The 27,502-nt window shown below is 40.3% G+C and overlaps 3 protein-coding genes across 5 annotated transcripts; all 3 read right to left on the reverse strand.

The window, feature by feature from the left end:
• Positions 1 to 3,261: 3,261 nt before the first annotated feature.
• Positions 3,262 to 5,201, reverse strand: LOC124867309 (retinal cone rhodopsin-sensitive cGMP 3',5'-cyclic phosphodiesterase subunit gamma-like). 3 transcript variants are annotated; one of them, XM_047363697.1, is made up of 5 exons: positions 5,055 to 5,186; positions 4,135 to 4,194; positions 3,918 to 4,032; positions 3,795 to 3,832; positions 3,262 to 3,716 (listed from the first exon to the last, which is right to left on the reverse strand). In XM_047363697.1, the coding sequence occupies exons 3-5, from the start codon at positions 4,022 to 4,024 to the stop codon at positions 3,640 to 3,642; spliced, it is 222 nt and encodes a 73-aa protein (XP_047219653.1). In that variant the 5' UTR covers positions 4,025 to 4,032; positions 4,135 to 4,194; positions 5,055 to 5,186; the 3' UTR covers positions 3,262 to 3,639. The 3 variants fall into 3 exon arrangements, with proteins under 3 accessions (XP_047219653.1, XP_047219652.1, XP_047219651.1); XM_047363696.1 differs by having other exon boundaries at positions 4,124 to 4,194; XM_047363695.1 differs by lacking the exon at positions 4,135 to 4,194 and having other exon boundaries at positions 5,055 to 5,201.
• A 2,501-nt stretch (positions 5,202 to 7,702) lies between these two features.
• On the reverse strand, positions 7,703 to 8,164 carry LOC124866763 (retinal cone rhodopsin-sensitive cGMP 3',5'-cyclic phosphodiesterase subunit gamma-like). The gene is made up of 3 exons (XM_047362703.1): positions 8,055 to 8,164; positions 7,942 to 7,979; positions 7,703 to 7,864 (listed from the first exon to the last, which is right to left on the reverse strand). The coding sequence occupies exons 1-3, from the start codon at positions 8,162 to 8,164 to the stop codon at positions 7,788 to 7,790; spliced, it is 225 nt and encodes a 74-aa protein (XP_047218659.1). The 3' UTR covers positions 7,703 to 7,787.
• Positions 8,165 to 14,715: 6,551 nt separating this feature from the next.
• Positions 14,716 to 26,958, reverse strand: LOC124867259 (ras association domain-containing protein 8-like). Its single transcript, XM_047363619.1, has 6 exons — positions 26,902 to 26,958; positions 24,691 to 24,811; positions 23,331 to 23,984; positions 22,968 to 23,245; positions 15,094 to 15,270; positions 14,716 to 14,908 (listed from the first exon to the last, which is right to left on the reverse strand). Exons 2-5 carry the CDS (start codon positions 24,791 to 24,793, stop codon positions 15,115 to 15,117), a joined length of 1,191 nt encoding a protein of 396 aa, XP_047219575.1. The 5' UTR covers positions 24,794 to 24,811; positions 26,902 to 26,958; the 3' UTR covers positions 14,716 to 14,908; positions 15,094 to 15,114.
• Positions 26,959 to 27,502: the final 544 nt, after the last annotated feature.

The raw sequence follows: 27,502 nt of genomic DNA on the forward strand, positions 1-27,502 counted from the left end.
AAGCCATTTTGAATCTGCTGCAGATTCCAAGATCGTCAGGTCAAACAACTTTACTGAAGTCCAAGTAATTCTTTGCCTGGGTGGTCTGGGAGAAGATCCAGACTGTCCTCCTCAGATGAAAGGAAGTTAGTTGCACTAAAGATCTCCGAGGAAGATGTAAACAGGCTCTTTCAGCGCATGAAAACAAAGAAAGCTGGAGGACCTGATAACATCTCCCCATCATGCCTGAAAGCCTGTGCAAATCAACTCGCTCCGATCTTCACAAGGATCTTCAACAAGTCACTGGAGAAATGTGAGGTCCCCTCCTGCCTCAAACGATCCTCCATCATCCCGGTTCCCAAGAAACCCACCATCGTAGGATTAAATGACTACAGGCCTGTAGCCCTGACGTCTGTGGTCATGAAATCCTTTGAGCTTCTGGTGTTGAAGCACCTGAAAGACATCACAGGCCCCCTGCTGAACCCCCTGCAATTTGCTTACTGAGCAAACAGGTCGGCAGATGATGCTGTTAACTTAGGTCTACACTTCATCCTGCAACACCTCGACCACCCAGGGACGTACGCCAGGATCCTGTTTGTAGACTTCAGCTCGGCCTTCAACACCATCATACCAGACATCCTCCACCAGAAGCTCACACAGCTCAACGTCCCAGCCTCCACCTGTCAGTGGATCAACAGCTTCCTGACGGACCGACAGCAGCAGGTGAGACTGGGGAGCATCTTCTCCCGATCCAGATCAATAAGTACTGGTGCCCCCCAGGGGTGTGTTCTATCCCCGCTCCTCTTCTCTCTTTACACAAATGACTGCACCTCATCGGACTCGTCCGTGAAACTCCTTAAGTTTGCAGACGACACCACTGTCATTGGACTGATCCAGGATGGTGATGAGTCTGCATACAGACAGCAGGTGGATCGGCTGGTACACTGGTGTTGTCAGAACTACCTTGAACTGAACCCACTCAAGGCTGTGGAAATGGTGGTGGACTTTCGGAGAACACCACCCCCATACACCCCCCTCACCATCCTCAACAACACTGTATTGGCCGTGGACCACTTCAGGTTCTTAGGAACCACCATCTCTGAGGACCTTCCCTCCATCCAGGACTTATACAGGTCAAGGGTCAGGAAAAGAGCTGCTAAAATCTCTACAGACCCCACACACCCTGCACATAAACTGTTCAGAGCTTTACCTTCAGGTGGCGCTACAGAGCACTGTTCACTAAAACCAGCCGCCACAGAGACAGTTTCTTCCCCGAGGCTGTTTCTCTGTTGAACATTTAATAGAGTACAGAACAACAGCATACAGATGTTGCAAATGCACCTTTTTATTTATATATGTGTATATTGTACATTGTAAATATGTATATTCTGTAATACAAAAACAAAACAAAAGAGCAAAGTGTACCGGAGTCAAATTCCTTGTTTGTATGTACGAACATGGCAATAAAGCTGATTCTGATTCTGATTCTGATGTTCAGGAGTAGGAACTGCCAAGGCTCAGGCCTGCCGTCAACTATAAACTGCTGGAACATGAATGTTACTATCTACAAAAATCAGTTTAACATTATCACTGACTGAGAGGGTGGCAACCTGAAAACAAGGCTTTGCTCCAAAATCCACACCTTTAAGCTGAACCAAAACTTGCAGCTGTCGGCATGGACAAGACAACTTTCTTCTGGAGAAACATTTGATGGTCATACAAGAGAAAGACTGAGCTTTTGGGCCACAATGATAAGAGCCATATTGAAAGAGTCAAGGTGAGGCTCCCACACCTAATTATCAAGCACGGTGGTGGCAGCATTATCTTATGGTGCTGTTTTATCCCCAAGTTGCACTGGTGCTTTGCACAAAGTGGATGACGTAAAAAAAGAGGATGTCATTCAGTTTCTTTAACTTTTAGATTCATTTCTAAATGCCCATTACTGTCAGGAGAAAGTTACTTTAATCAGGTCTTACCTGGCAAGCTACGATATTTATGAGAGGTTTCAGTCTGGCTTTTAACTCCACCACAGTGCAGAACCGACACTCATGAGGGTTGGTGATGGTGCTTTCCGTACAGGAGCTCTCTGCTCCTTGATCTCCAGGACGTGACTCCTGCATTTGATACCATTGAACACAGGGCTCCACTCTTTGATTTGAAGCATTGTGTAGGGATCACAGACACAGTGTTTCATGGTTTAAGTTTTACCTAACCAAAGAGAGTTTCTCAGTTCAGTTAGGCAATTTCTCCTCCCGTCTCTTCTGGTGTGCCCCAAGGTTCAGTCTTTGGTCCTATGTTGTTTTTATTATACTTATTGCCACTGAGGTTTATTAAAAAAATATATTTCTACATGGATGATGTCTAGATATACCTACCACTTAGACCAAACACCAAGATGACATTTAGTCATCAGGTCATGCCTATGGAAACTCAGATTTGTAGCCAGGCTCAAAGGTGATTTCCCTTTCAAAGACCTGGAGAGAGTGATCGATGTCTTTATATCATCCCAGGTGGATTATTGTAATTCACTGTGTTATGGGATTGACCAGAGGTTAATAGATCATCTGCAGCTAGTGCAGAACACGGCAGCCTGTCTTCTAACCAGTAAGCCAAATCGTGACCAGCTATTCTGGCTTTGCTTCACTGGCTTCCAGTGCGCTAGTGGACTAATTTTAAAAGTCGGTTTCTTTTCAAATCTCTTAATGGACCGGCACCTCAATACCTCTCGCTACATTTTTATAATTCAGCCAGAGCGTTTAGGTAGGCAAACCAGCTTCTGCTCAAAGTCCCCAACATCTGGCTGAAGACCCGAGGCACATTAGATCGACCTCGATCCCGGAGAGTTTTAAATCTTTAGGGATTCATTATTTCTCCTTGGCTTCTCCTATTTTTTTTTTTTTTTTTTTGTAATCATTCTGTATTTTACTGTTTTTAAGTCAGTTGGCCATCCTTTTAATGGCTCTGTGTTTTGTTTCATTAATACATTCATCATTCAGTCTGCTCTAGTCAGTTTGTTTATGATTACTGTTGACCTTTTTAGCACTTTGATTGGCTTCAGTTTTAAACTGCTTTTAGAACTCAGTTTGACTTGACTTCTAAAACACCAAGATACAGTTCATGAACTGTGATTAAAAGCCACCGGTTCTGCCAAGAAGACGTCAAATATCAGCCAAAATGATGCCAGAAAATTGTTGATATGAACAATAAATGCAAATTTTACATTTAATCTAGATTCTTTTAGTCACTGAGACCAGATGAAGAAACTTTGTGGACTAAAAAATATTTATGTACAAATTTTTATGTTTATTCAGACATTTGCAAAGCGTTTAATCAATCATTACTATAAGGTGACAGACATGAGTGAGGATTTGTTTCAGGTTTAAGGTTTGTTTTTATATTGAAGCAGAATATGAACATTTCAGCACAATCTGGTAACACTTTCTGTCATGTCTGTATTTCATCACAGTGTATTAAATAAAAAAAAAACATGATTGAGTGAGATGGGTTTCTGAAAGTACAGTTTGGCTGAAAAATAAATCAAAAAACCAACAATCGCTCAACTGCTGCAGAGTCAGTTGATGAAACAGCTCCTGCAGCCTAGAGCACATTCCTTTCCTTCAGCAGACACCTCCTGGATGTGCTTCCAGCTCTGCGTGGGATCTAGGCCGTTCCAAACTGAGCCAGATTGCTCAGCTCTACGTCAACAAACTCCTCCCAGGGGCAGATCACTGCAGCATCTGCAGGAAAGCAAACCAGACATGAGGAAACAGTTCAAGATAACAAAGTTCTAGGCTAAATTTTGACTTAAGTCTCACCATCGAGCCCATCTATCCCTGGCAGAATGTTGTTAAACCTAGATGGGAAATAAGACTCAGTTAGAAATGATTTTTCTTGCAGAAGCATAGCTGATCCCTGAGTGTTAAAATGACTCTACTTACCCTTTCTGTCCAGGTTTGGGAGCTTTGCTCTTGAACTGTCTGCTCTCCTTCTGCTTGAATTCAGCTAGATAGGGCTTAGTATCCTCAGATACTGCTGATGCATTCATGTTCTCCACTGTGTATAAAAAAAACATGTCATACATGGACATGAGCCTGTGGCGCATTTAAAGGAGCTGGTTAAATTCAGCTGTAATAACTTTATTAACCTTAAGCTGACCCGGGGGAACAGGAATCTTAAAATGAATCCTAAAATGTGCAGGCAGTCACTGCAGGGAGGCTACAATAGGAGAAATATGGTCAAACCTCCGTGTATCATTCTGTACCCTGTGAAACTCAGAGATAGAGGAATCACTGACTTCTTTAGAAAGTGAGACATAGTAATCCATCCGAGTGGTAACAAAGACATGAAAAATACCACTGAGAAAGAACTGGCAATACCTGAGGGGGGCTAAAACACAAGAGGAGCAGAGGAGGACACATGGTTGCCAAAGCAGACACAGAAAGTGATCTAAACTGGTCTAGAGCAGCACTGCTGATGCCCCCCCACTGCTCCAAACAAGAAAGCAAGATCCTGTCATCCTCCGTGTCAGAAGCAGCAGATAAATATAAAAGCATGAAGACAACACAGTCACCAGTCAGTTGCTAAAAATATATATTTAAAAAACTTTTTAAAGGGCTGATTTTGTACTGGTTAAATATTTAAAATCAGACTGTAAAACCTCTTATAAAGGTATATTCTTTGAAATATGCCATTAATTGGGTATGGACTACCTTCTCCAAGATTTTCAAAAGAAATATAAGTTTAGAAATTGGTCTGTAATTAGCAGCAGTGGGTGTCCTTTAGTATAATTTCCGTTACAAAGTCAGAGAAGTCTTTTATAAAGTTCTTATTGTACTTCGAGGGCCGATGACATTGAAAGAACAGAGAAAGTAAAATCAGATAAATCCTCAGATTTAATTCAGACTCAGGTGAAGGAATAGTTAGAAACATGCAAACGTTAGAAAACAAAATAGAAAATAAATCTATAAATGGCCAAATTTGCAGCAGTTTGAATAATTTGATTTTATTTAGCAGAAAAACACAAATTAACAGTTCTGCACAATGAATGTGTTTGATTTCCCCAAAAATCTACTTACTTGTTTTCCAGATGTTAAAGAAGTTTCTGTCTGCAGACAAGAGTATAAGAAGCAGTTGCAAGACAAAGAAGGAGTCTTCTTTCTTCCTGCTGTCTATGTCTTCTGTCTTCTCAACCCTACGTGTGTCTTTATACACCTGCAGGTATCAGAATCCATCTCAGCGCTGAGGTGGACGTTTTATGACTAAGCCTCATTAATTCAAAACACCTGGGAGCTGCTTGTTGGGATTAATTTTAGTTCAAGATGTTTGTATCTAAAATGGAGATGCAAAAAATCAAGATTAGTTGCTTTCACTTTTTCCAATGAAATCAGTTGGTTTTATTCTCTAAAAGGCCTTTAAGCACTACTTATAAAGAGATTATTTATTATGCAGCATTTTGTCTTACAATTCTTTTAATTGAAAATAACAGACAGCTGACACACACATACACGTGGTCTGTTCTGCGATAACAGGATGAGTCACAGAGATAATAAAAGCTTGCATAACACGGATCATGTTCAAATCTGCAGGAGGTGAATCAGCCTCGCAACCTTTCAACAGCATCTGCAGATACACGTGCCTGTGTGTGTGTGTGTGTGTGTGTGTGTGTGTGTGTGTGTGTGTGTGTGTGTGTGTGTGTGTGTGTGTGTGTGTGTGTGTGTGTGCAACATCTTGGTTTTACTGCAGCCTCATCCTCATTCCAGCATCACAGACACAATTATGTAATATTTCTCACAAGAAGTATTTTTAAATGTGAGCCCAAATTTAGAAAACAGCACTAAAACTTTAAAGTATTTTCTGACTATAACTTAGAAAACAAATCAGCAATGACCTCAGAGTAGCGGCTGTTTCTGCTCATCAATCTGGGAAGGGTTGTATGGTCATTTACAAAGTTTCTGAAGTCCATCCTTCTGTAGAGAAAAATAATTTATAAGTGCAAATCTGCCCAGGAGTAAACATCATGCAAATTCACCCCAACACCAGAGTCTGCAGAGCTCCATCTCAGGCTCTACACTGTCCATCTTAGCAGGTTAAATGTTAAAGTCCATAATGGAACAGTTAGAAAAAGACTGAACATAGAATGGCTGCCATCAACTTTCACCAGAGTTTCTTATGGTGATCCACAAGGTTCTGGGCTGGGTCCAGTATTATTATCCCGTTAGGGTCTTATTGGTTGATATCATCAGGAAAATTAATATGAACTTCCACCTCTACGCTGATGACACCCAGCATTATTTATCCATTAAACAAGATGACCTTTAATATTTGTATGACCTACAGGCCTGTCTTACCCTTTGCTCCCTTTGCCCTTTGCTCTGGACCCAGCTTCCTCCTCAGAACATCTACAAGCTCCAACTTTTAAAACAAGGCTGAAAACTTTATCAAAGACCTTTTACCAACTATATATTTAATTAGTTATTTTTGCTTTGCAGACTTTTTTGAACTGCCTGCGTTAAACATTTTGTTTTGTCGTATGGAGTTTTAAAGTTTTGTTTGTTGTCTTAATTTTAACTGCTTTATGTTTTAATATTGTTACTTGATATATTTGGTGGATTTGCTTGTTCAGCACTTTGAGTTTCACTTGTGGTTGAAAGGTGTTGCTTAAATAAAGCTAATTTGAAGCTGTTTGAATTAAAAAGGGCTGTAGAGGCCTAAATAAAGCACAGATCTGTATCCAGTTGAACATGCATCATGTAAGGCATAAAGAGTAGATATGCTGTTGTTTGTTGGTAATCTGGTGAACTTTAGCCATCTAAGAGGCCTTTAATCAGGTTTGTTTGAGACGGATCTGAGTCAAGTTGAAATGCAGGTTATTCACCAGTGTTTCTGGGAGAAGCCACAAAAACAGTTGAATCTTGATTCCATGTAGCAACAATGCAGTGGTGCATTATTTCCATTTGTTGAATGATAGTTGTGGCTTTGCAGCGGATTCTTCTACTAATCAGAAGACGCTTTAATATTCAAGAAGACACTTTGTTCCCTTTTCCTTTTGGTAACTCTTGACTGAAAATATTACCCCTGTGTTGAAGATTTGGATTTCCTGAAACATTCACAGGATGATAGCAGGAATCTTTAGACACTTGTTCATTATTTAGTGGTCAAAGCAGTTTGTTGCTTGGAACAAAGAAGTCTGCATGAAAAGATGACTTGAAGATTTTTGCCTTTATCACATCTTTAGTTGGAATAGTCTTGGCAGAGATCGGCTGTAACAGATTCAGGGACTGTATGATCATTCAGATCAGCATATTCCCTGCAGATAATAATCCTGATTCTTCTGGGGACAAAAACAAAAAAACACAAGAAGCAAAACAGACTTATTAAAATAACTTTATTCAGATTAGCAGACATGGACGAACATCTGTGCTTCTGTGTGAATAACAGCAGGATGAATGAAAACTGAGTAAATGGGAAAAGGCAGAGGTCGTTTTTGTATTGCAGAATACAAGATATTTCACAGATTTTTATAATCCTCTCTGTAAACAGACAGATTATAAAAGTGTTGTATATTAAATTAATCTTTATAAGCAGATGTATCAAATATTATGAATTGGTAAGGCTTGTCTGGCAAGTATGATCATAAATGATCATAAACATTTGTGCATGAATCACATTTTATTATTATGCTTCTGAAGCTTTAATGGCAGAGCCGCAATGTTTCTGCTCTGGGTAAAGCTCTGTTCCTCATCCTCAGGAGGTAAAGGAGATGCAGGAAATGTTCCTCGGTTCAGCTCGGCTTGGCTCGGCTCAGAGGTCTAAACTGTTCCAAACTGAGCCATCTCACTCAGCTCCACGTCTCCGTACTCCTCCCAGGGACAAACCACCGCAGAATCTGCAGACAAACTAAAGAAACCAGTTAAGCGTTTCACAGAAACCAGTATATCCACTGATAATTTCCGGCAACCTCACCATTAAGGCCTTCCATCGCCGAGTCGCGGTTGTTAACTCTGTTTTCAGAAAAGTCTTTTTTCACTCTGCTGCTGGTTGATAACTTCCTGTCTGAATAAATAGATCCAGCTCACCCTTTCTGTCTTCGTTTGGGAGCTTTGCTCCTGAACTGTCTGCTCTCTTTCTGTTCTAACTCGGGTGGAGACGGCTTGGTGCCTTCAGCTGCTGCTGCTGTGGAGTTCATTTTACCGACTCTGCATCACAAAGAGACCAGATTTAAACCATCAAACGTCCTGGAGACGATGCAGTCGTCTTACTTGTAATATGCAACAGATGCATGGGCATAATGAGGGTCTAATCTAATTATAAGAGATAGGTTTAAATATGTTCACCTGCTTGACGTATATTAAACATAGCTACATTAATAACTAGTTTAACAAGATGTTTTTATATGATTCAGCTGAATTATAAAAAAGAAAACCAAAGGATTTCAGTGGAAAGAGACCAAAGTCAAAGCCAGAATCATAAAGCACAACCAAAAAAAAATGCATAATGAATGTTATAATTATATGTTATAGGCTTTGAAGATAGTTTTTACATTATGATAAAAATTCCTCCAACTGAAGGACACAAAACTGCAGCATTAAATAAAAAATCTGAAACATGAAACATCTGAAACATCCCTTTATTTGATCTCCATTTGCTACAACAGTACTGTATCTGAATAAAGGCAGATAAAGTCTGCTGGTGTTTCTATACTTTTTATTTATTTGTCACCATGTATTCATTTGTATAAAACATTCTGCTGCTAAATGTTCAGCAAAAAGCATTCAATATGTTCCTCCCTCTTTAAAATCAGCGCTAACTTATTCAATATTTAATACATCCACTTTTTTGAATGAAATAAAAATGGCGACAGGTGAAAAACGTTTACATTTAATGGACTAAAAATTAACTGACTTGTTTCCGTGGGGACCTCACCAAAATCTCTGTTTGCACAGAAGTTAAAAGCAGCTGCAAGACAAAGAAGGAGACTTTCTTCTCGCAGGCTCTCTTTTCCTGTCTCATCATCTCAGCAGCTGTCATTATAACCTGCATGGACCAGCCTGCTTGTCCCAGAGCTGAGGCGAATTTAGGCTCGTGGCTTATGAGTAAGACTCAATACCTCAGGAGAAACTGTTGAGATTACATAATAGACCTATGTGATTTAAACCTTCATCCAGTAGCTACCAGCGAGGTTAAAGGAATACGGACTGCTCATCTACACATCAATATCGGCTATACTCCATTAGAGGCAATTAAATGAGCCACAGCTGGGAGATGTTGCTCTACAGCTGCAGAGAACAATGAGTCATTTATTAATTATAGCAGCTCATATAATGCAGAATCGTTTCCAAACTGCAAGTTTGTGTGTCACGTTTGGGGCAGATTTGCTCTGGAATTCACATAAATCAGTTCTATTTTACCCAATTTTGTTCAATAAATCAGAATATCAATAAAAAAAAAAAAAATTCAGTTGCTATTTACTAAATAAACACCTTATATAGAATAATTCCACACAAACAGATGTTTTCAAGCCTTCTTTGTGTTAATTATAATGAATTTCTACAGCCCTTGAAAACACATTTCAACCTGGAAAGACTCACAAAAGAGGGAAACAACGAGATTATGATTAGCAGGTTTATTAATAAAAATATCTGTTTGGCGCTCGGATTCTGGAGGAAGACGTATGCTCTGAGGATGAAGAGAGCTAGTAAGAGCCTTTTAGGATTAGGTATGTCTTCCCCCTGGGGAATCCGATCCTGGTGGTGGAGTGGTCTGAAGAAGTTTGAAGGAATTGGGGAGCCAGATGGAGGAGAAAGGGGAGGAGGAGGGTCGAAGCTTAACAACGAGCATTGATTTCCAAGTTGAAGGTCTTTAAATATAATGTCTTGGGAGTTGATTGGACGAGGAGAAGAGCGGACCCGTCTCTGATTGGAGCGCTATGGCGGAGTCATCAGGTGGAGCGGAGACGATGAAGGTGAGTCTTCCACGTTGAATTTTCATTAAAACTCCATTTCAGATCAGAATATTAAATCAGACCAATAAAACATGTTTTAATACAGAAACGTGGTCTTAATGAAAAGTATATTTAATACCTGCTTAAAGGTTATTTTTAAAAAGTATTTTTACTTGGACAGCGAGCCTCATTAGAATGCATGTTGTATTTCACAAAATATAATTGATTTATTTTATTACCAGTTTGTTTTATGTTGCTCACCTATGTAAACATACAGGTCTGGCTAGAACACAGCAACAGTACCGTCGTGTAACAAACTGAAATCAGGCTTACCAATAAAATTACTTGACAAAATGAATTACCGTTTTCCACTGAGTTTTATACAACTGCTGTCTTAAAGGAAAAACACAGGATTTCTTTTTAATTTTAGATTTATATATTAATAACAAGTAAACATAGAGAGTTTAACAGTTTACTATATATTACAGTGAAAGTTGACATCTAAAACAAACCTGCTTCCTGTTCATAAATAAAACTAGAAATCCATTCACTGTCAAGCTGTACCAAAATAGACCAATCAGATTTCAGCTCACCTCTAGCCCCGCCCAGACTTTCTATATATGAAGGAAATGTTGTGATGTGAACTTTTTAGATATATAACAACTGAGATTCAGATCTTCAGGGCTCTGCTGAGCTGCTCCTCTCAAACATCTTAAACAGTTGGGGGCATCAGTCATACTGCGTCTGGTCCCTAATCTGTTTCTGTTTGGTTCCAGGTCTGAATGATCCCAAACTGGGCCAGATCACTCAGGTTCATGTCACCAAACACCTCTCAGGAGCAGATGACCTCTGCATCTGCATATAAACAACCAGTCCTGTTTTCTGTCATTTAAATTGATGTTTGTTATCTCCAAGGACTTCCATCCTGGGGACATCACCGGGTCCAAGAAGTCGGGTCCTGTGCTGCTTTAGGAGTTTTGCTTTTAGAGTGACAGCTCTGCTTCTGCTTGAACTTTGGATGAGCGGTTTTTGATGCCTTTAGGAGCTGCCAAAATCCTGATGATGATCTCCATCCCTGAATAATCCCTTCAGGTTAATGTTCTGACCTTTCAGCTCCTGTGGTCTGTCACCAGAGGATCATATAATGCTGAACCGTTTTGTGTCTGATGTTGCCCAATATACTTATTGGAATGACTGGGGAAGATGTATTAAAAATTATAAATATAAAGACATTTATTTATTGCAGCAAGATAATAAAAATCCAAAAGTTTAGTTAAATTATTACTTTCTTGCACTCTTAATAATTCATGTAAAATATTAATAGAAAAATTTGAACTGCTTTAGTAAGTCTGTCAGTAAATCTGCAGACTTCACGCCGGTAAATCGTGCCGATATGTCATAACATGACAACAAGGCCAATTTCTCTTGATCACTTTTCAAAATGGGGAAGACAAGAGGTCATCTCATTCAAGTAAAGCAGATTTGTGTTGATCTTCATGAGCCAGGAAAGAGAAGAGGGACATCTTGAGGCCAGAAAGTCTCTATGGGAAGACCACCAGAAAAAAAGCTTGTTTCTGTCCTACTGTCACAAACGTAAACATGAGGAGTTCCTTAACTCTACTGGGACTTTAACTGGATCTCTGTGTTTTTGTCAAGACTAAGATTGAGCTTTTCAGCTTCAAAATTCTTCAGACGGGTCTGCTGTGAAACAAAGGACGAACATGTGGAAAAGCACCTCATACCTACTGGTAACTATGGTAGAGGATCTGTGATGCTGTGGGCCCTTTTTTCCATCAAATGCCCTCAGAATGTTGCTAGACTGCATGGCACCATGAACTCTTTGCAATGTAAGGACTTTGCAAATAGAAATCTGGTCGCCTCTGCCAGAAAACTGAGAATGGGTCTTTCAGCAGGAGAACCGGTTCAGAACATATGGCCAAAACAACTCCGAAATGGTTCACCAGACCTTGATCCACATTCCACACCGTTTCAGGTTCTCAGGTGTGATGGTTCTTCTGTATGAAGCCATAAACCTGTTGAGATGCATCAGTAGGAACCTGGTTATCAGCATATTACGCTTGTACACCATTATAGAAGGGTGGCTATAAATCCAAACTTGATGTTCTTTTCTGAAACATTTAAAAACCAATCAAGTTGAACAATGACTCTGTTTGGGTTTGTAAAAATTCAGAAGGCAAAGGCCTTCAACCTTCTGAAGAATTAAGACAAAAATGTTTTGCAAAACAGGTTTTTGCTAATCAAAACCCCAGAATTGCACTAAACATTTCCTGAGAGGCTGACTGTGCTTGTAAAGTTTTCCTTCTTAAATCAGATAAAATCATCAGAACATCTGCTGTGCAGATGTGAAGTTCTCTCCTGCTCCTGTTGGAGGAGTCTGAGCAGAAAGACGAGCAAAACAACGAGAAGCTTCTCTGTCTTTCTGCAGTCTCTCTGTCTCCTTCCACTTCCACAGTGGCAGTTTTAACACGCCTGCTAAGCAGAGACAAAGCTGTTGATGGCGCTGTGATCTGGGAAAATCTAATCATCCTTATGGTAGAGGGTATCAGTGGACCAAGGTACATCAGTCAGTGATTCTGAGCTCTGCTTTTATTCTGTTGAGGATAATAAAAAAACTCCTGAAAAGACAGTCGGGTGGATAAGTGGACGATCTAATTTGGACAAAGTCATCTGTAAATGTCTTGCTCACTGATCTGTCCTCTCTGGAAGCTAATCCGATCTCTTTTGGCACAATTGGATTCATATAAAAGGCAATTAGATCAGCTGGCTGCAGATTACAGAAGATGGCCCGGACTGTGAGACCGGGTCAAAGAAGTTGTTCTCAGAACAAATCCCCTGGGCTAAAATAATCCGTCCATTAAATCTCTTTAAGGCTTCAGTTTTGGTGAGAAAAGCAGGACTAATGTCATGTTTCAGATTGACACAGAGACCGTGATGTCTGCAGCCAGCAGGGTCATCTGAGGACACCAACTTTACTCCCTGCTGGATGAGGAAGCTGCTTTAACAGCTGACGTAATTTACAGTCCGCCCCCCATGCAGTGAAAACTTTCACTGTGAGGCGTAACACATAAAGTTTTATAATTTACAAGAAATCCAAATGAGGATCTGTCTGCAGTCCTCAGGGCAGACCTTCCGTCCATCTAGGGTCAGGAGAAGTGCAGCTAACATCTCTGCAGACCCCACACATCCTGGACACAATCTGTTTAGACGTATACCTTCAGGTCAGTGCCACAGGTTGCAAAAAACCAGCTGCCACAAAGACAGTTTCTTCGCCCAGACTGTCTCTTTGATGAACACTAAACAGTCAGAGACCCAGATTGATCCTTGTCCAAATTTGCACAAATTCAACCTTGTCTTTCTCTTTTGTAAAAACACCACATATATACATATTTACAAAAATATTTGTATGTCCCTTTTGCATTTGTGAAAAAATGTCCTCATTGAGCTCAGTGGAACCAACTCCAAATTCTTTGTTTGTGTGACATACTTGGCAAGTAAAGCTGGTTCTGACTCTGAATACTTTATTCCCGAGGAGTAATTAATTTGGAGCAGAGTCCACAAAGTCTGCACACAACAATAAACACAAGAACCAAAAAAATAAATCTGAAACATTTTCAAACTTATGTCAGAACTCCAGGTAGCATAGTTCTTCTAGAATAATTTAAACACCCAACAGCTAAACAACAAAAGGATCTCACCTGTTTCTGTCTCACCCGGCTTGATCTTGCCCTTTGGGCATAGGTACACCTCCTTCTTGATGGTAGAAGCCTGAACTCAGTGTGTAGAAGATGCCAAGGGTCTTTCTAGATTGATGTTGCCCTGTTCATGGCTCTTGTTCTGGAAGACTGACTAGGGTCTCTCAAAGCAGCACCAGCAACCTTTGTACAGACCTTAACCACGCTCTTATTAGCCATGCTGACGTTAGGAAACCGGCACACCATTCCAGAAATTAAAACAGATTCAATAAAAGAGAAATAAAACAGTTAAAAGAGACTGATCAACATTAAAGCCATGTAGTGTTCCTTAATAGAACAGTCTCTGGTTGGCCTTCATACAGATAGCATCAGTGTTAGCCTCCAAAGTAAGCTTATTGGTGCCCAAATACTTATACTGGCCGACAATCTCTACCATTGTACCATTAATGAATGTTGGTGCAGTCATAGGTTGATTTCTTCAAAATTCAATCAGTTTTTACAAACATTTAGCTGCAAGTATGAGTTGTTGCAACATTGAAAGAATTGGTCTGAAGCTGGTCCATGGAGCATCTCCTAGTCCTGCAAGAGGCTAACAATTACAGAGTCATCTGTAAATTTAATGATTAACCTTGGATTGACTTGGTTCTGGTTAGTGTAGAGCATAAACAGCAGGGGTGATGGCACACACCCCTGAGGAGATCCAGCTGAGCACATGAGTGGTTTGGAAGAAGTGTTGTTGATGCATGTTTATGGTAGTATATAGATATTTTTAGCAGTCTGTCAAAGCACTACAGCTGTTTTGATTTCAGTTTGTGAGAGGTTGAAAGAAAATTGTTGTGCAATAAAAAACATGTGTATTTGAAATGCGGACAATATATAGTTGATATGAATCAGTGTTTATGCTTTACAAGTCTTTCAGTTTGTTAATCGGGTAGTAAAACTGTAATATCCCTGCTTCTGAGGAAGAAACACGGAAAGATGCTTTTATTTTGAAGAACATGCTGGGATATTTTTTACCGCAAAGCTTTGGCGGCCTCTGGTGGAGCAAAAATGAATTGTAGGAACTTTATTTCAAAGATGGAATAAAAAAAAAAAAAAACTTTATTTTTACATATAGATATTGACATTACATGTCTGAAGATTCAGATAGATACATATTTTTATATCCACTTAATTTATTTTCACACTTTTTGGCAAATCAAACTAACAACATATACACAAACACACACACACACACAGCGGTATCTTGACAGGACTTCTGACCTCCATCTGTGTCCTGCAGCAGAAAAACAGAACACAGCGTGTGCTATTTATGTAATTCACCTTATTTTTACAGTAATTTAAATAAAAACATGTTGCAAATGTTTTAATTTGTGACACAAACAGTAAAAATGTTGGAGGTCTAAATTTCCAAAAGTAAATAAATGAGTAAAATAAACAACAGAAATAAATTAGTAGAACCTACTAATGCCTCGGCTGCTCCTACTTCCTGATGCGAGCCTTGCTGAGGTTGACTTCTTTCACAGGCGACGGGTTCACCTGATCAGAGTAAGGGTTTACACCAGCCTGCTGGATGAACTGCTGCAGGTCACACTGTCTCAGCTCCTTGTTGAGCCCATCGATCATCTCCAATCTGCCCTGGGAAACATCAGAGGGATGCTACATTGTCAGGAAGAACCGTCTCTGCTCCCTCAGATTTCTCATCAATGTTGCTGTAAAGTCAATGGAAAGTAGCTCTATGATGCTGCATACATGGTTAATCCTACAGCTGTGGTCTAAAACATGTTAAAACTGCAAAGGGACCATTTCTTCATTGCTGATGAAAACCAGATCTGCTGTAAATGTTGTTTTTTTAGGAACATCTCCGTCTTTGTCAGATTATTTCTGTTTATGGGACGTAGAACATGTTGCAGCTCTGTTTCAGTTTTATGGTTAGAGTCAGATTTTCTTAGGCTAGCTTAATAAAATACTGTCAAGTATACATGGAGGTTCTGAAAGTCCATTTTTACTGTGCTACTAAAATCACCAAACCTTCTGAACCTCCTCAGAGACAGAAACTATGTGAACTGTAACTTCCACATGGATTAAAATGTTCTTTTTAATACAGTTTTTAATACAGTTTGCCACATATTTGACCATCTCCAAAGGACTCCATTTTAGAAAACCAACAGTATCTATACTTAAACATTATCTTACAATCTTCCATTACAATGGTAAAAGCTGTCAAATTAAATATATTAGATAGTTAATATAGTTTACAAAGGGAACACAAACTGCAACCACCCATATTTAGTTTAGTTTTCTATATATCATAATAAAACTGGAACAGCTCCACCATCCTAAACCCAGATGTTAAGGGGGGCCCAAACCACACTCTCGCCTAGGGCACCAAAATGTCTAGAGCCGGCTCTGCAAACAACAGAACATTAACCATGTCCTTCATTCATATTTCTGATCATGTTCACCTCTAAACATCAACAAGCAGTTCAGGACGGATTTGAACAATGATAGTGTTTTTAATCAGCAAAATAAAAAGATTTAACTGAACATATCTTGAAAAAGGATTAGAAGATGCAGAAATATCCACGTAGAGAATACATTTTATACTTTTGCCAGTGAATCACTGTGAACTGACTTGTATTTGTGCCAAACTACTTGGATTTCTTGTTTTTAAACTCCGAGTTTAAGCATCTAAAGCTAATATTTCTAAGTTTATAGAAAAGAGTTTTTGTTCTCAGTTGCAGCTGAAAACCTGGAAATAATCCTAACTTTTCAGGTTAGATTTGGTTTTTGTGTCTTCTGTCCTGAGTGTTGGTATCATGAACAGTCCAGTTGCTTCTGAGTCTAATTACCTTCCTGTCTTTTGTGAATCCTGCTCCTTTGTTCGTTCCGGTTTGTCTTGTTTTCAGGTTTCTGTTCTAGTCTGATCGCAGTCTGTCTCTGTTTTACCTCCTGTCTGTCTCACCTGTCTCTGTCTCACCTGTCTCTGTCTCACCTGTCTCTGTTTTACCTCCTGTCTCTGTCTCACCTCCTGTCTGTCTCACCTGTCTCTGTCTCACCTCCTGTCTCTGTCTCACCTCCTGTCTGTCTCACCTGTCTCTGTCTCACCTCCTCTCTGTCTCACCTGTTTCTGTCTCACCTCCTGTCTCTGTCTCACCTGTCTCCGTCTTACCTCCTGTCTCTGTCTCACCTCCTGTCTGTCTCACCTGTCTCTGTCTCACCTCCTGTCTCTGTCTCACCTGTCTCTGTCTTACCTCCTGTCTCTGTCTCACCTCCTGTCTGTCTCACCTGTCTCTGTCTCACCTCCTGTCTCTGTCTCACCTGTCTCTGTCTTACCTCCTGTCTCTGTCTCACCTCCTGTCTGTCTCACCTGTCTCTGTCTCACCTCCTGTCTCTGTCTCACCTGTTTCTGTCTCACCTGTCTCTGTTTTACCTCCTGTCTCTGTCTCACCTCCTGTCTGTCTCACCTGTCTCTGTCTCACCTCCTGTCTGTCTCACCTGTTTCTGTCTCACCTGTCTCTGTCTCACCTCCTGTCTGTCTCACCTGTCTCTGTCTCACCTCCTGTCTCTGTCTCACCTGTTTCTGTCTCACCTGTCTCTGTCTCACCTCCTGTCTCTGTCTTACCTCCTGTCTGTCTCACCTGTCTCTGTCTCACCTGTTTCTGTCTCACCTGTCTCTGTTTTACCTCCTGTCTCTGTCTCACCTCCTGTCTGTCTCACCTGTCTCTGTCTCACCTCCTGTCTCTGTCTCACCTGTTTCTGTCTCACCTGTCTCTGTCTCACCTCCTGTCTGTCTCACCTGTCTCTGTCTCACCTCCTGTCTCTGTCTCACCTGTCTCTGTCTCACCTCCTGTCTCTGTCTCACCTCCTGTCTGTCTCACCTGTCTCTGTCTCACCTCCTGTCTCTGTCTCACCTGTCTTTGTCTTACCTCCTGTCTCTGTCTCACCTCCTGTCTGTCTCACCTCCTGTCTCTGTCTCACCTGTTTCTGTCTCACCTGTCTCTGTCTCACCTCCTGTCTCTGTCTCACCTCCTGTCTGTCTCACCTGTCTCTGTCTCACCTCCTGTCTCTGTCTCACCTGCCTCTGTCTCACTTCCTGTCTCTTTGTCTTCTATTCTGGTTTGTTCATCATCTGCCAGCTAAATGCATTTAGATGTTCTACATGTTAAAGGTGTTTCTTTCACATGAAGGTCCCAGTGATGAACAGACTGGAAGCATATTATTGTCTCATTTTCTTCTTAGAAGACATGTGGACACTGAGCTGTCCAACATGATCATCAGCTGCTCTGAAGAGTCCAGATCCTTAGAAATAAAAGTGCAAAGCAGTAACAGAGATGGTCTGTGTTACTGTTTCCCTTCATCTGCTGACAGCAGCACTTTGTGATCTAGAATGTAAAATCTACATAAGACAGACTCCTGTCATCTGCAGAAATACTCGGATGATTCTGCAGTCGTGGGGTGGATCAGAGATGGACAAGAAGTTGAGTACAGGAAGGTGGTGGACCGCTTTGTAGCATGGTGTGGAAACAATCATCTCATTTTGAATGTGACTAAAACAAAGGAGATGATTGTAGATTTTAAGAGAAACAGGAATAAGTCAAAAACTATTTCTATCATGGTAGAAGAAGTGGAGGTGGTGGAGGATAATAAATACCTCGATGTTCACCTGGACAACAGACTAGAGTGGAGATGCAACTGTGAAGCCATCTACAAGAAGGGACAGAGCAGACTGTACTTCTTGAGGAAGCTTAGGGCCTTTGGTGTTTGCAGCAAGATGCTGCATATCTTCTATAAGTCTGTTGTGGAGAGTGTGATCTCTTCTCTATCATCTGCTGGGGAAGCAGCATCAGAGCCAGGGACTTAAAAAAGCTCAACATGCTACGAATCAGAGAAAGGCTGACCCAAGATTCAGCCAGACACAGTACTGAAAGTTTAAAAGGTTTATTCAGCCACAGGAAAACGTCACTCAGGTAAAACTCCTCAGAGCTTCCAGGAATCACTGAGGCAGAAAGAGGGATTAGTGACTTATAGTTTCTCCAGATTTTGCAGGGATGAGGAAAGCCACTAACCTGCTTTTTGTCTTGAGTGGAACTTGAAACCCAGAGGGGAAACCTCAGTGGGCGGCAGGCGGTGATCTCCACAGTGCAGGTAAGAAGTGACTCCAGGCTCAATAATCCGAGGACAGAAACTGGGTCAATGATCGGAACAAGAGGCGTCAGGCAAGGGACAGGCAGAGGCATAAACCAGTTGCAAGAAACAGGGTCAAAACCAAAATCCAAACAGTCCGACAGGGAGCAGGCAGAGAGGCAAAAATCCAAAAGGCAAGGCAAGGTCAAGAACAGTGATCAGACAGGAAGGAACGCTGGATATCTACTCACACGATGGCTTTCAAAAATCTGGTACCGTCTGCTTGTCAGAGTCAGTAAATATCAGGGAAGACACAGGTGCTTGGCATGACATAGATTGCACTACACTGCAGCAGCCACCAGGTGCATCTAATCTGCTGATTGCAGCCAGGGAGACAGGGTAGAGCAGACGTGTCAGAATCATAACCCAACAGGCTGATAAAGAAGGCTGGTTCTGTTCTGGGGACTCCTCTGGAACCTCTGGAGAACATTGCGCAAAGAAGGATTCTTCATAAAATGAAGAACATTATGGAGAACCCTGAGCATCATCTTCATCAGACTGTTCTACAACAACAGAGTGTCTTCAGTCAGAGGCTTCTTCAGATCTGCTGTAAGACGGAGCGCTACAGGAGATCCTTCCTGCCCACAGCCATCAGCATCTACAACGACTCTTTGAAGAAACCTTCATAATATGAGCTACAACAACATTTAATTTCCCTTTGGGATTAATAAAGTATTTTCGAATTGAATTGAAATGCGTCCTTCTAATCCCCAGATTTGAAGGATGGGTCCGGTGTATCCTCCGTGGTCCACCCTATCCCATGATTCATTGCGGGTCGAAGTAGATTGTTCAAACGGAAGTAGGAAAGGTTGGAGGAGAGAGAAAAATTGGGAATAAAATCAGATATATTGCACATTCTGTGAAACAACTGAACTTTTACAATGTTTTTAGACGAGAATGTAGCTGTTTAAACCTAAAATATCTGATCAGTTTATCAAGATATCGCTTAATTTCACAAATGCGCCGATATGTTCGTCCGCTGCCCCAGCAGCCGCTCGCCTCGCCAGCTGTCAGCTGACCGGGTGGTTGAGGAGCCTAAACCCCCAGAGAACAGCTGACTCCCGGCTCATTGTTTTCAAAATCCCGCTGGGTTTCCCCAATGGATGGAAGTTAAACAGAAGTAATTCAGTCAGATGAAATCTAATATTAATGTTTGGTTTATTTATTATAATAATAATTATTATTATGCTCTGCAAACTGATTTGAACTTTGTTCCTAAAGTTAATATGTTAGTGTTTAAGTTGTTGAAAGCTTTACGAATAAATGTAACAAATGCTATTTGTCATCAATGTATTTTATTTAGTGTTAGATTTTTATATCTATGAACACAAAAAATATTTTGAACATTTTAAATGGCTGAATAATGAACAAGATTATAAAACAATAACATTTTAAAACAAAACAGCATTTTAAGCCATCAGCAAAATGTAAAACGGTAAATAAAAACCGTGTAGTCATTTAAATAGAGACATTATTAACCTTCAGGCTCCATTTGTTCAGCTTCACAGCTCTGCTTCACGCTAACACGGTTGCTAAGGCAACAGAAGTTATGCTGAGGTAAGGGCGGGAAACGCAGACCAACGTAACACCGGCGGCACACTATGCTAATCTGTCATGTTTAGCTAACAGCTACAGGAAGCATAAGTGTTGCTGTTTGACCATCATTTGTCTACATGACTTCTTATAGACGCTCATTTGACTTGATGATTGACATCAAGCTCATGTAGCTGCACTGCTGCAGCTCAACATGCCGTAAAGGAAGTTTAACCTGATGTTAAAACGTAAATCAATGAATCTGTGTTTGATTAATCTGTGGCTATCCTCTAGGACCCGGATGTGTGACACAAAAAACTGAATTTTGGAACTGAAATTGGATTATAGACCTGGAAGTGAAAGTAGTCAAAATGAATTTTTTATACAACAAAATACATTTTAAAAGCGAATGAATTCAGTTTCAAACCATTAAATTCAGTTTCAGTTTAGTGAAATTCATTTTCAAATCAATGCATTTAATTTCAAATTACACAAATACAAATTCAGTCACAGCAATTCAAATTCAGTTTCTGATGGTACAAGTTTCTTCCCATAGAAATCAAGATTATTAATTACTAATGTGACTAATTACATGTGTCATTTTGGTAACTTTTAGTTTGATTTTATATTGGCCTTAAATACGTTTATTAACTTTACTTAATTTCTTTTGTATTATTGCTGTGATTATTTGATGGGTTGAATTGAAAATTGATTTTAGTTAAAAGTAATCTGTTCATCTTTTTATTTATTTTGCATACTTGTGATGTTTGATTGTTTAATAAGGTTTCCTCAGTTGTTTTTCTTATTTTGCTGACGCTGGTCGTCGTTCATTTGGTTTTACTTGTATGTTTTTTTCATGTCCTCGTTCTGAAGGCAAACTGCTCTATAAATAAAGATTTGAATATCATGTTTTACTCACATTCTGCAGGAGTTATGATCTTAATTGCCATCTTATTCGTTTTTGCTCAGTAAATGGAAAATAAATCTATTTTAACAAGTTATTGAACATATTTATGTTGAAATAAACAGACTCAGACATTATGACTCAATAAAACCACAAAGAGAAACTGGAATGTGCTGCAACTGATTGTTCAAAACTCTTCCTGTGTTTTTGTTTTGCTCTGGATTAAACACAAACTGAGTTCACACATTGAACCATCTCTGGTTTGTCTAATTTACTGTAGCTGGGTTCATTGTCTTCTGTTTTACCAACTCCATCTTCGTCTTTAATCTTCTTCTTTCATTGGTCCCCTCTGGGGTCGCCAGCTCATCACCTGCCTCCATCCTTTTCCTCCTCAACTGTTAAACCAACCATTTCCATGCCCTCCTTCACTATATCCATGAATCTTCTCTGTGGTCTTCCTCTTATCCTTCTGCCCAGCAGCTCTGTCTCCAACACCTTCTCTTTCATCTTTCCAATGCATCCACTATCTTAGAACCTCTCCAAATCATCCCAACCTTGCTTCTCTAACTACTTCCAAACTGCCCAACATTAACTATTCCTCTTCATTTCTAAGCCTGTCCATCCTGGTTAGTCCCAATCAAAACCTCAGCATCTTCTATCTTTTAGACACCGCCTCTGTCTCCAAACCACATACAGTTTCATAGCAGGTCTCACTACTGTCCTGTAGACTTTCCCTTTCAATCTTGGAGCCATCCCCCTGAGACCTGTCTCCATCCACTCCACCCGGTCTGCACTCTCTTCTTCATATCTATTTTGCTCTGTTCACTGTCATCTTCTTGTTCTTTTTTCAGGTTTTTTATCAGTCGGGAGAAGTTAGGATTTTTATAAAATGTCACAAAGCTGCACCGTAGTGGTGGAGATTTTTTGTTTCATGGTTTCTCTGTTATTTGGTGCATTAGCCTTTTTACTTAATAAACTGAGTTCAATTCAATTCAGTTTATTTATATAGCTCCAATTCACAACACATGTCGTCTCAAGGTTCTTCACAACAGTCAGGTTCATACATTCCAATTAATAACTAACCATTGAACAGTGCAGTCAGATTCAGTTATTTATTCAAATTGGAAAAAAAGTTTTTCTATCTAAGGAAACCCAGCAGATTGCATCCAGTCAGTGACTTGCAGCATTCACTCCTCCTGGATGAGCATGTAGAGACAGTGGACAGTCTCTGGTGTTGACTTTGCAGCAATCCCTCATACTGAGCATGCATGTAGAGACAGTGGAGAGGAAAAACTCCCTTTTAACAGGAAGAAACCTCCAGCAGAACCAGAACCAGGCTCAGTGTGAGCGGCCATCTGCCACGACCCACTGGGGGTTTGAGAGAACAGAGCAGAGACACAAAGAGAACAAAGAAGCACTGATCCAGGAGTACTTTCTATGGGAAGGAAAAGTAAATGTTAATGGATGTAGCTCCTTTAATCGTTTGTAACTCCTTTAGAGTTCTGGATGTTTTTTGGCAGCAAACCACAAACAGTGTTTAGACAGCAGCCAATCACAGCAGGGCATTCAGCTGGACAACGGAAACCAGCTGCAGCTCAGCTGAAATCATTTAGTGTTTAACAGTTGAAATCCTCAATAATGTGAGTAAAAAGCTGCCGTCCTGCTTCCAGCCCCTTCCACCTCAGCCAGAATTGTAGATGTTGAGGTATACCTTTATCCTTTCTTCTGCAGTCTGCAGGTTCCACTCTGTCTCTGCTAACGCGGTGTCCAGATCTTCTCCCAGCTGCAGCCGGTTATGGAGCTCCTGCGTCAGGGACTTCAGGGCCTCGTTTGTCAGCCGGACCCCCTCCTCCTCAGGACTCTGGCTGTTGGTCTGGGCTCGGTCTTGTAAGTCCTGCTCCAGGTGATCAGTGCGGGTTTGTAACACCTTGATCTCGTAGCTCTGATCGTCTATAGATGAGTGTATCTGTTGGAGACGTCTCTGCATTTCTGTGGAAGACAGGTTGCATAGTTTCAGAATCTTCAGAGGACACAAATACTCAAGATGAAAATGCAAACCGATTTGGACCTGTACCTTGTTCTCGTTCCATTTCCACCTTCAGCTCCGCCTCCCAGTTTTCTCCATACATCATCTCCACCTCATACTGCTTCAGCCGAAACTCCAGCTGTTGCAGGTTCTCTGTTAGGTCTGGAGTTGGATCTGGAACTGGAGAGGATGTGACATTCTGCTCCCATAATTCTGTATCCTTCTCCAAAGCTTCAATCTGAACCTCCAGGTCATGTAGCATCTTCTGCTGTTGCAGGATCTGCCTGAACATCTCCTCATTCTGAGGATCATAGGGAGGTTTTTTCACAGAGTCGGGGCAATCCTGGAAAGTACCAGGAGAAGCATGTACTTCTGCTGATTCTCCCAGAGTTGGAGACCAGTTCCTGCTGGGTTTAGTCCTCCTGGGAAGAGTTGAGGCACCCAAATTGAATGTGAGAGCTTTCTGAGGACCCTTATGCTTAAACAGCTTTGGTTCTGAGGGCACCACCAGGAGAGGATGGCTCTCTTTGGTGGGTTTGTATGGACCGTCACTGAGGCTGGGACCAGTTCTCCGCAGGATGAAGTGGACCTCTGCAGCCAGCTGACCCATCTGAGCCAGCATGTGCATGGGACAGTCATCAGCAACCAGAGGTCGCTCCAATCCTCGAAAGTTCCTGATCAAAACATACCGACCAGTCTGGCCTGTTGTGCAGAATGAAAACATGAATTTTCTGCAGAAAGCTGTCATCTTGTTCAGAAACACAGAGCTAAAAAGGTTTTAAAAAGGTCATAAAACACACAAAATATATTTTTCCATGGTTCAAAGTTACAACAGAGAAGTCTGCAATATTCCCCTCCTTTGGTCGTTATTTCTCCTATTTGTTCTCAGTTTACTATGGTATGCCTGCTTTGCTTGTCTCTCTGAATATTCACCTAAAGAGATTAAAGCCAGTCGATATCACTGCCTGATTTATAGGCTGTCTCAGACCATAATCATTATTTACAGTTAAAACATTTCAAATCCTAATCTGAGGATCACCATTTATCAGAAGTGATGCCCAGGGCTCTGTCTTCGCCCCCCTTTATTTTATTTTCTTTCTTCAACTTTTAGGTCACTTTTTATAGGAATTATTATATATGATGCATAATAATTAAACATACATGTTTGATTATTATGCAAATGCTCCACATATGTACCTTCCTTCTTTCACTGTTGTGGATCAGTTCACTTTGGCATAAAGTGCTTTGAGAAGATGTTTACAATAAATGTAACTGCACTGCATGATAACCCAGTTTTTCATTAGAGAAAAAGGGCATTTTCTTTTAAATATCAAGTTTTTTTTTGTCATACAAAGAAGCCAGAGCATGCAGAGCATCGGTAAAACCGGCGGTAAGAGGAACAACGTACCAGTCGCCTGTGCGAGAGAGATAACGACCTCCTGACAGGAAGTGTTCAGAGAAAGACCACAGACCACCCTGATGACCCCGTCCACCCAGACCTTCAGCTCCATCACTGACCTGACCGTGACCTGCAGGACAATACAACAGGTCAACAAATTTACGCAATAAGCTGACAGAAAACACTAAAAAACATCTCTCAGATGAATTTCTACTTTTCAGAGCTTGCTTTATGATTTACTGTCAATGAAATTAATCAGCAGTTAAAGAAAATAAATGACAATTTAATGCAAATATTCCTGTTACTAAATGTCTCGAGTGTTTTCTTCAGTTAAAAGCAGAGAGGACAAATTCACTGTAATAATTTTACTATAAATGATAAATCTTTACTATGAAACTCTTTCGATCATTATAACAGATGCTTGAATGTTACCTGGAGCTAATTTTAACAGTATTTTCTTAATGTTTCTGTTTTCAATGACAAATAATGACTGTATTTGGTAAAGTCGCCTGCAGCAGCTGGTTCTGCCTGCATTTGGGTCCAACTAAAACCAACCATGACACCAACTACACAAGCAAACTGTAAAAATTCCTTAAAGCAGCTATTTATAGCGAGTACAGTCCATGTTCAGCAGCCTGATGACAGAAAAGCTCAAAGAGTTTTAAGTAGTTTTCATCATTAAACCCTTCAGTCCGAAGGTATGAAGATTCATCTGAGAAGATGTGATCACCAACACCAAGTAAATGATCAATTCAGCCTGTTTTTAGATGTGATCTCCAGGGTTTAGACGTGTCTCAAGATTAAGTGCATCTGACAGAATCCATCTGACTTGAGTTTGGAGCCATGGCTAAAGTTTGATTAATTCAATTCAATTTAATTCAGTTCAGTTTGGTTTTATTTATATTTTATTATATAGCGGCAATTCCCAACACATGGCGTCTCAAGGCACTTTACAAACTCAATTCAATCCAATCATACAGATTTCAGTCAGGTTCATACATTCCAATTAATCGTAACCATTGAACAGTTCAGTCAGATTCAGTTATTTATTCAAATTGGATAAAAGGTTTTTCTATCTAAGGAAACCCAGCAGATTGCATCCAGTCAGTGACTTGCAGCATTCACTCCTCCTGGATGAGCATGTAGAGACAGTGGACAGTCACTGGCGTTGACTTTGCAGCAATCCCTCATACTGAGCATGCAGGACACTGAACAATTACAGATTTACATAGTTTCATGCTTTTTATCATTGTAGGAACTCAATGATGGTTCACATTTCATCCATTTAAAATCTGTTGCCTATAAGGCTGCCTGCATGCTCTCTGCAGCAGGTATTTGGGTTGTTGAACAGGCATCTGGGTGGAAGTATCTGTGCAGAAGTCACATGTTTGCAGCCACACAGGTTTCTGCTGAAGGCAGGAATGCTGCAGAACATGACCAACATTCCTGCAGGACACAGACTCCACCCTGACATGCCTCCAGTCTCTGTTTACTCTCATCACATCAGTATCACCTTCAGTCAGAACTAAATCAATACACACCAACAGGTAGTTCTTTTATTTATTTAGAAATATTTATAGTTTCACTTCATTCAGTGACTTAAAACTGGTGCTTTTTAAAATCCTTTCTGCCCCTAAACAACCATCTAATAAATGCTAAATGCTCTAGAAACTGGAAAACTTTATGAACAGTAAAAGTTATTTTATTCTTTTTAAATGTTTTGAGGATTCGATGTTTTTCAGTTTCTATCTAGAATTAGCTGTCAAGAAAACAATCTAATAAAAATAGTAAAGTCAACCATTTGAAGTGTATAGTTTCACAGTGGTTAAGTTTCTGTTTTTGGAGTATTTTCAGTCTTTTTGAGAGTATAGTTTATAACAGTTTAGTAAACAGTTATAATTAGGTGAATTTCTCTTTCAGATTAAACTTTGTTTTAATCACAAATTAGAAAAGTAAGTCAATTTAATCCAGAATAAAAATTGTTTTTTATGTTTTCATCCAGATATTTGTAATGAAATACATAAATGAAACAACATTATTAATCAAGAAAACATAGTCAGCATCTTTTAAACACAACAAGAATTCAATAAAAAATATTTAACTAATGATCCTGTTATTACTGTAATAAAAGCTTGATGTGAAAAGTTTAGAGTAGTTATTTCTGAGATAATTAATGATCAATCATGATCAAGAAACGAGGAAATCCGAGCTGACACTCACCTTCCCGTTGGACCTTCTCCCTGTTTCATTCAGGTTCTGAGTTCAGGATGGTTGGACGGCTGAATGAATGTGAACGAAACACCTTCAAGCACCAACACACTTCATCCGGGAAGCAGGAGGAGGAGTTAAGCTCAGGAATGCAGCTCATCTGGTTGTTCTGCATCGAGGTGACGTCACACTGAAGGAGACAATACACATTTTTACTGCTGCACAGTTTCATGTCTGTTCCTCATTTTCATATCAGAAGACAATAGATTTTATTTTCTCAGCATTTTGTAAATTAAGAGTTTGATTTTACTAATCATGACCTCTGACCTTCATCTTTTATTCTTTTTGTATTTTTTGTTTGCATTAAACCACTGAGCTGAGAACAGAAACAAATCTTGTGTTTCTCCTTATTATTTGTTCTTTCATATATAATCCCATCGGTTGTCACCTAGGTGACTCTAACCGGGCTAAATTTAGACCCAGAATTACCTGCTTCAAGGTGTTTCCTGGCTTTGCTGATCTTGTTGCAGGTTCAGAAAAAAACTGGATGCAGATCTGCTGTCAGTGATGTCACTGTGACGCTGACCTTTGACTCCTCCCACTGAAAGAGAAA

The sequence above is a fragment of the Girardinichthys multiradiatus genome, chromosome 4 (genome assembly GCF_021462225.1).
Source record: "Girardinichthys multiradiatus isolate DD_20200921_A chromosome 4, DD_fGirMul_XY1, whole genome shotgun sequence".
Taxonomy (NCBI): domain Eukaryota; kingdom Metazoa; phylum Chordata; class Actinopteri; order Cyprinodontiformes; family Goodeidae; genus Girardinichthys; species Girardinichthys multiradiatus.

Bases quoted from the DNA above. Each gene is read 5' to 3' on its own strand.
- LOC124867259 (XM_047363619.1), bottom strand. From the start codon at position 24,793: ATGGAGCTGAAGGTCTGGGTGGACGGGGTCATCAGGGTGGTCTGTGGT. The intron at 23,985-24,690 runs GTACGTTGTTCC...TCTGCACAACAG, and splicing joins CTCTCTCGCACAGGCGACTG to GCCAGACTGGTCGGTATGTT. The intron at 15,271-22,967 runs GTATACCTCAAC...GATGTTTCCCAG, and splicing joins CTGCAGAAGAAAGGATAAAG to GGCAGATTGGAGATGATCGA.
- LOC124866763 (XM_047362703.1), bottom strand. From the start codon at position 8,164: ATGAACTCCACAGCAGCAGCAGCTGAAGGCACCAAGCCGTCTCCACCC. The intron at 7,980-8,054 runs GTGAGCTGGATC...TTCTGAAAACAG, and splicing joins CCCAAACGAAGACAGAAAGG to AGTTAACAACCGCGACTCGG. The intron at 7,865-7,941 runs GTGAGGTTGCCG...GTTTGTCTGCAG, and splicing joins GGCGATGGAAGGCCTTAATG to ATTCTGCGGTGGTTTGTCCC.
- LOC124867309 (XM_047363695.1), bottom strand. The intron at 3,833-3,917 runs GTAAGTAGAGTC...TTTCCCATCTAG, and splicing joins CCCAAACCTGGACAGAAAGG to GTTTAACAACATTCTGCCAG. The intron at 3,717-3,794 runs GTGAGACTTAAG...GCTTTCCTGCAG, and splicing joins AGGGATAGATGGGCTCGATG to ATGCTGCAGTGATCTGCCCC.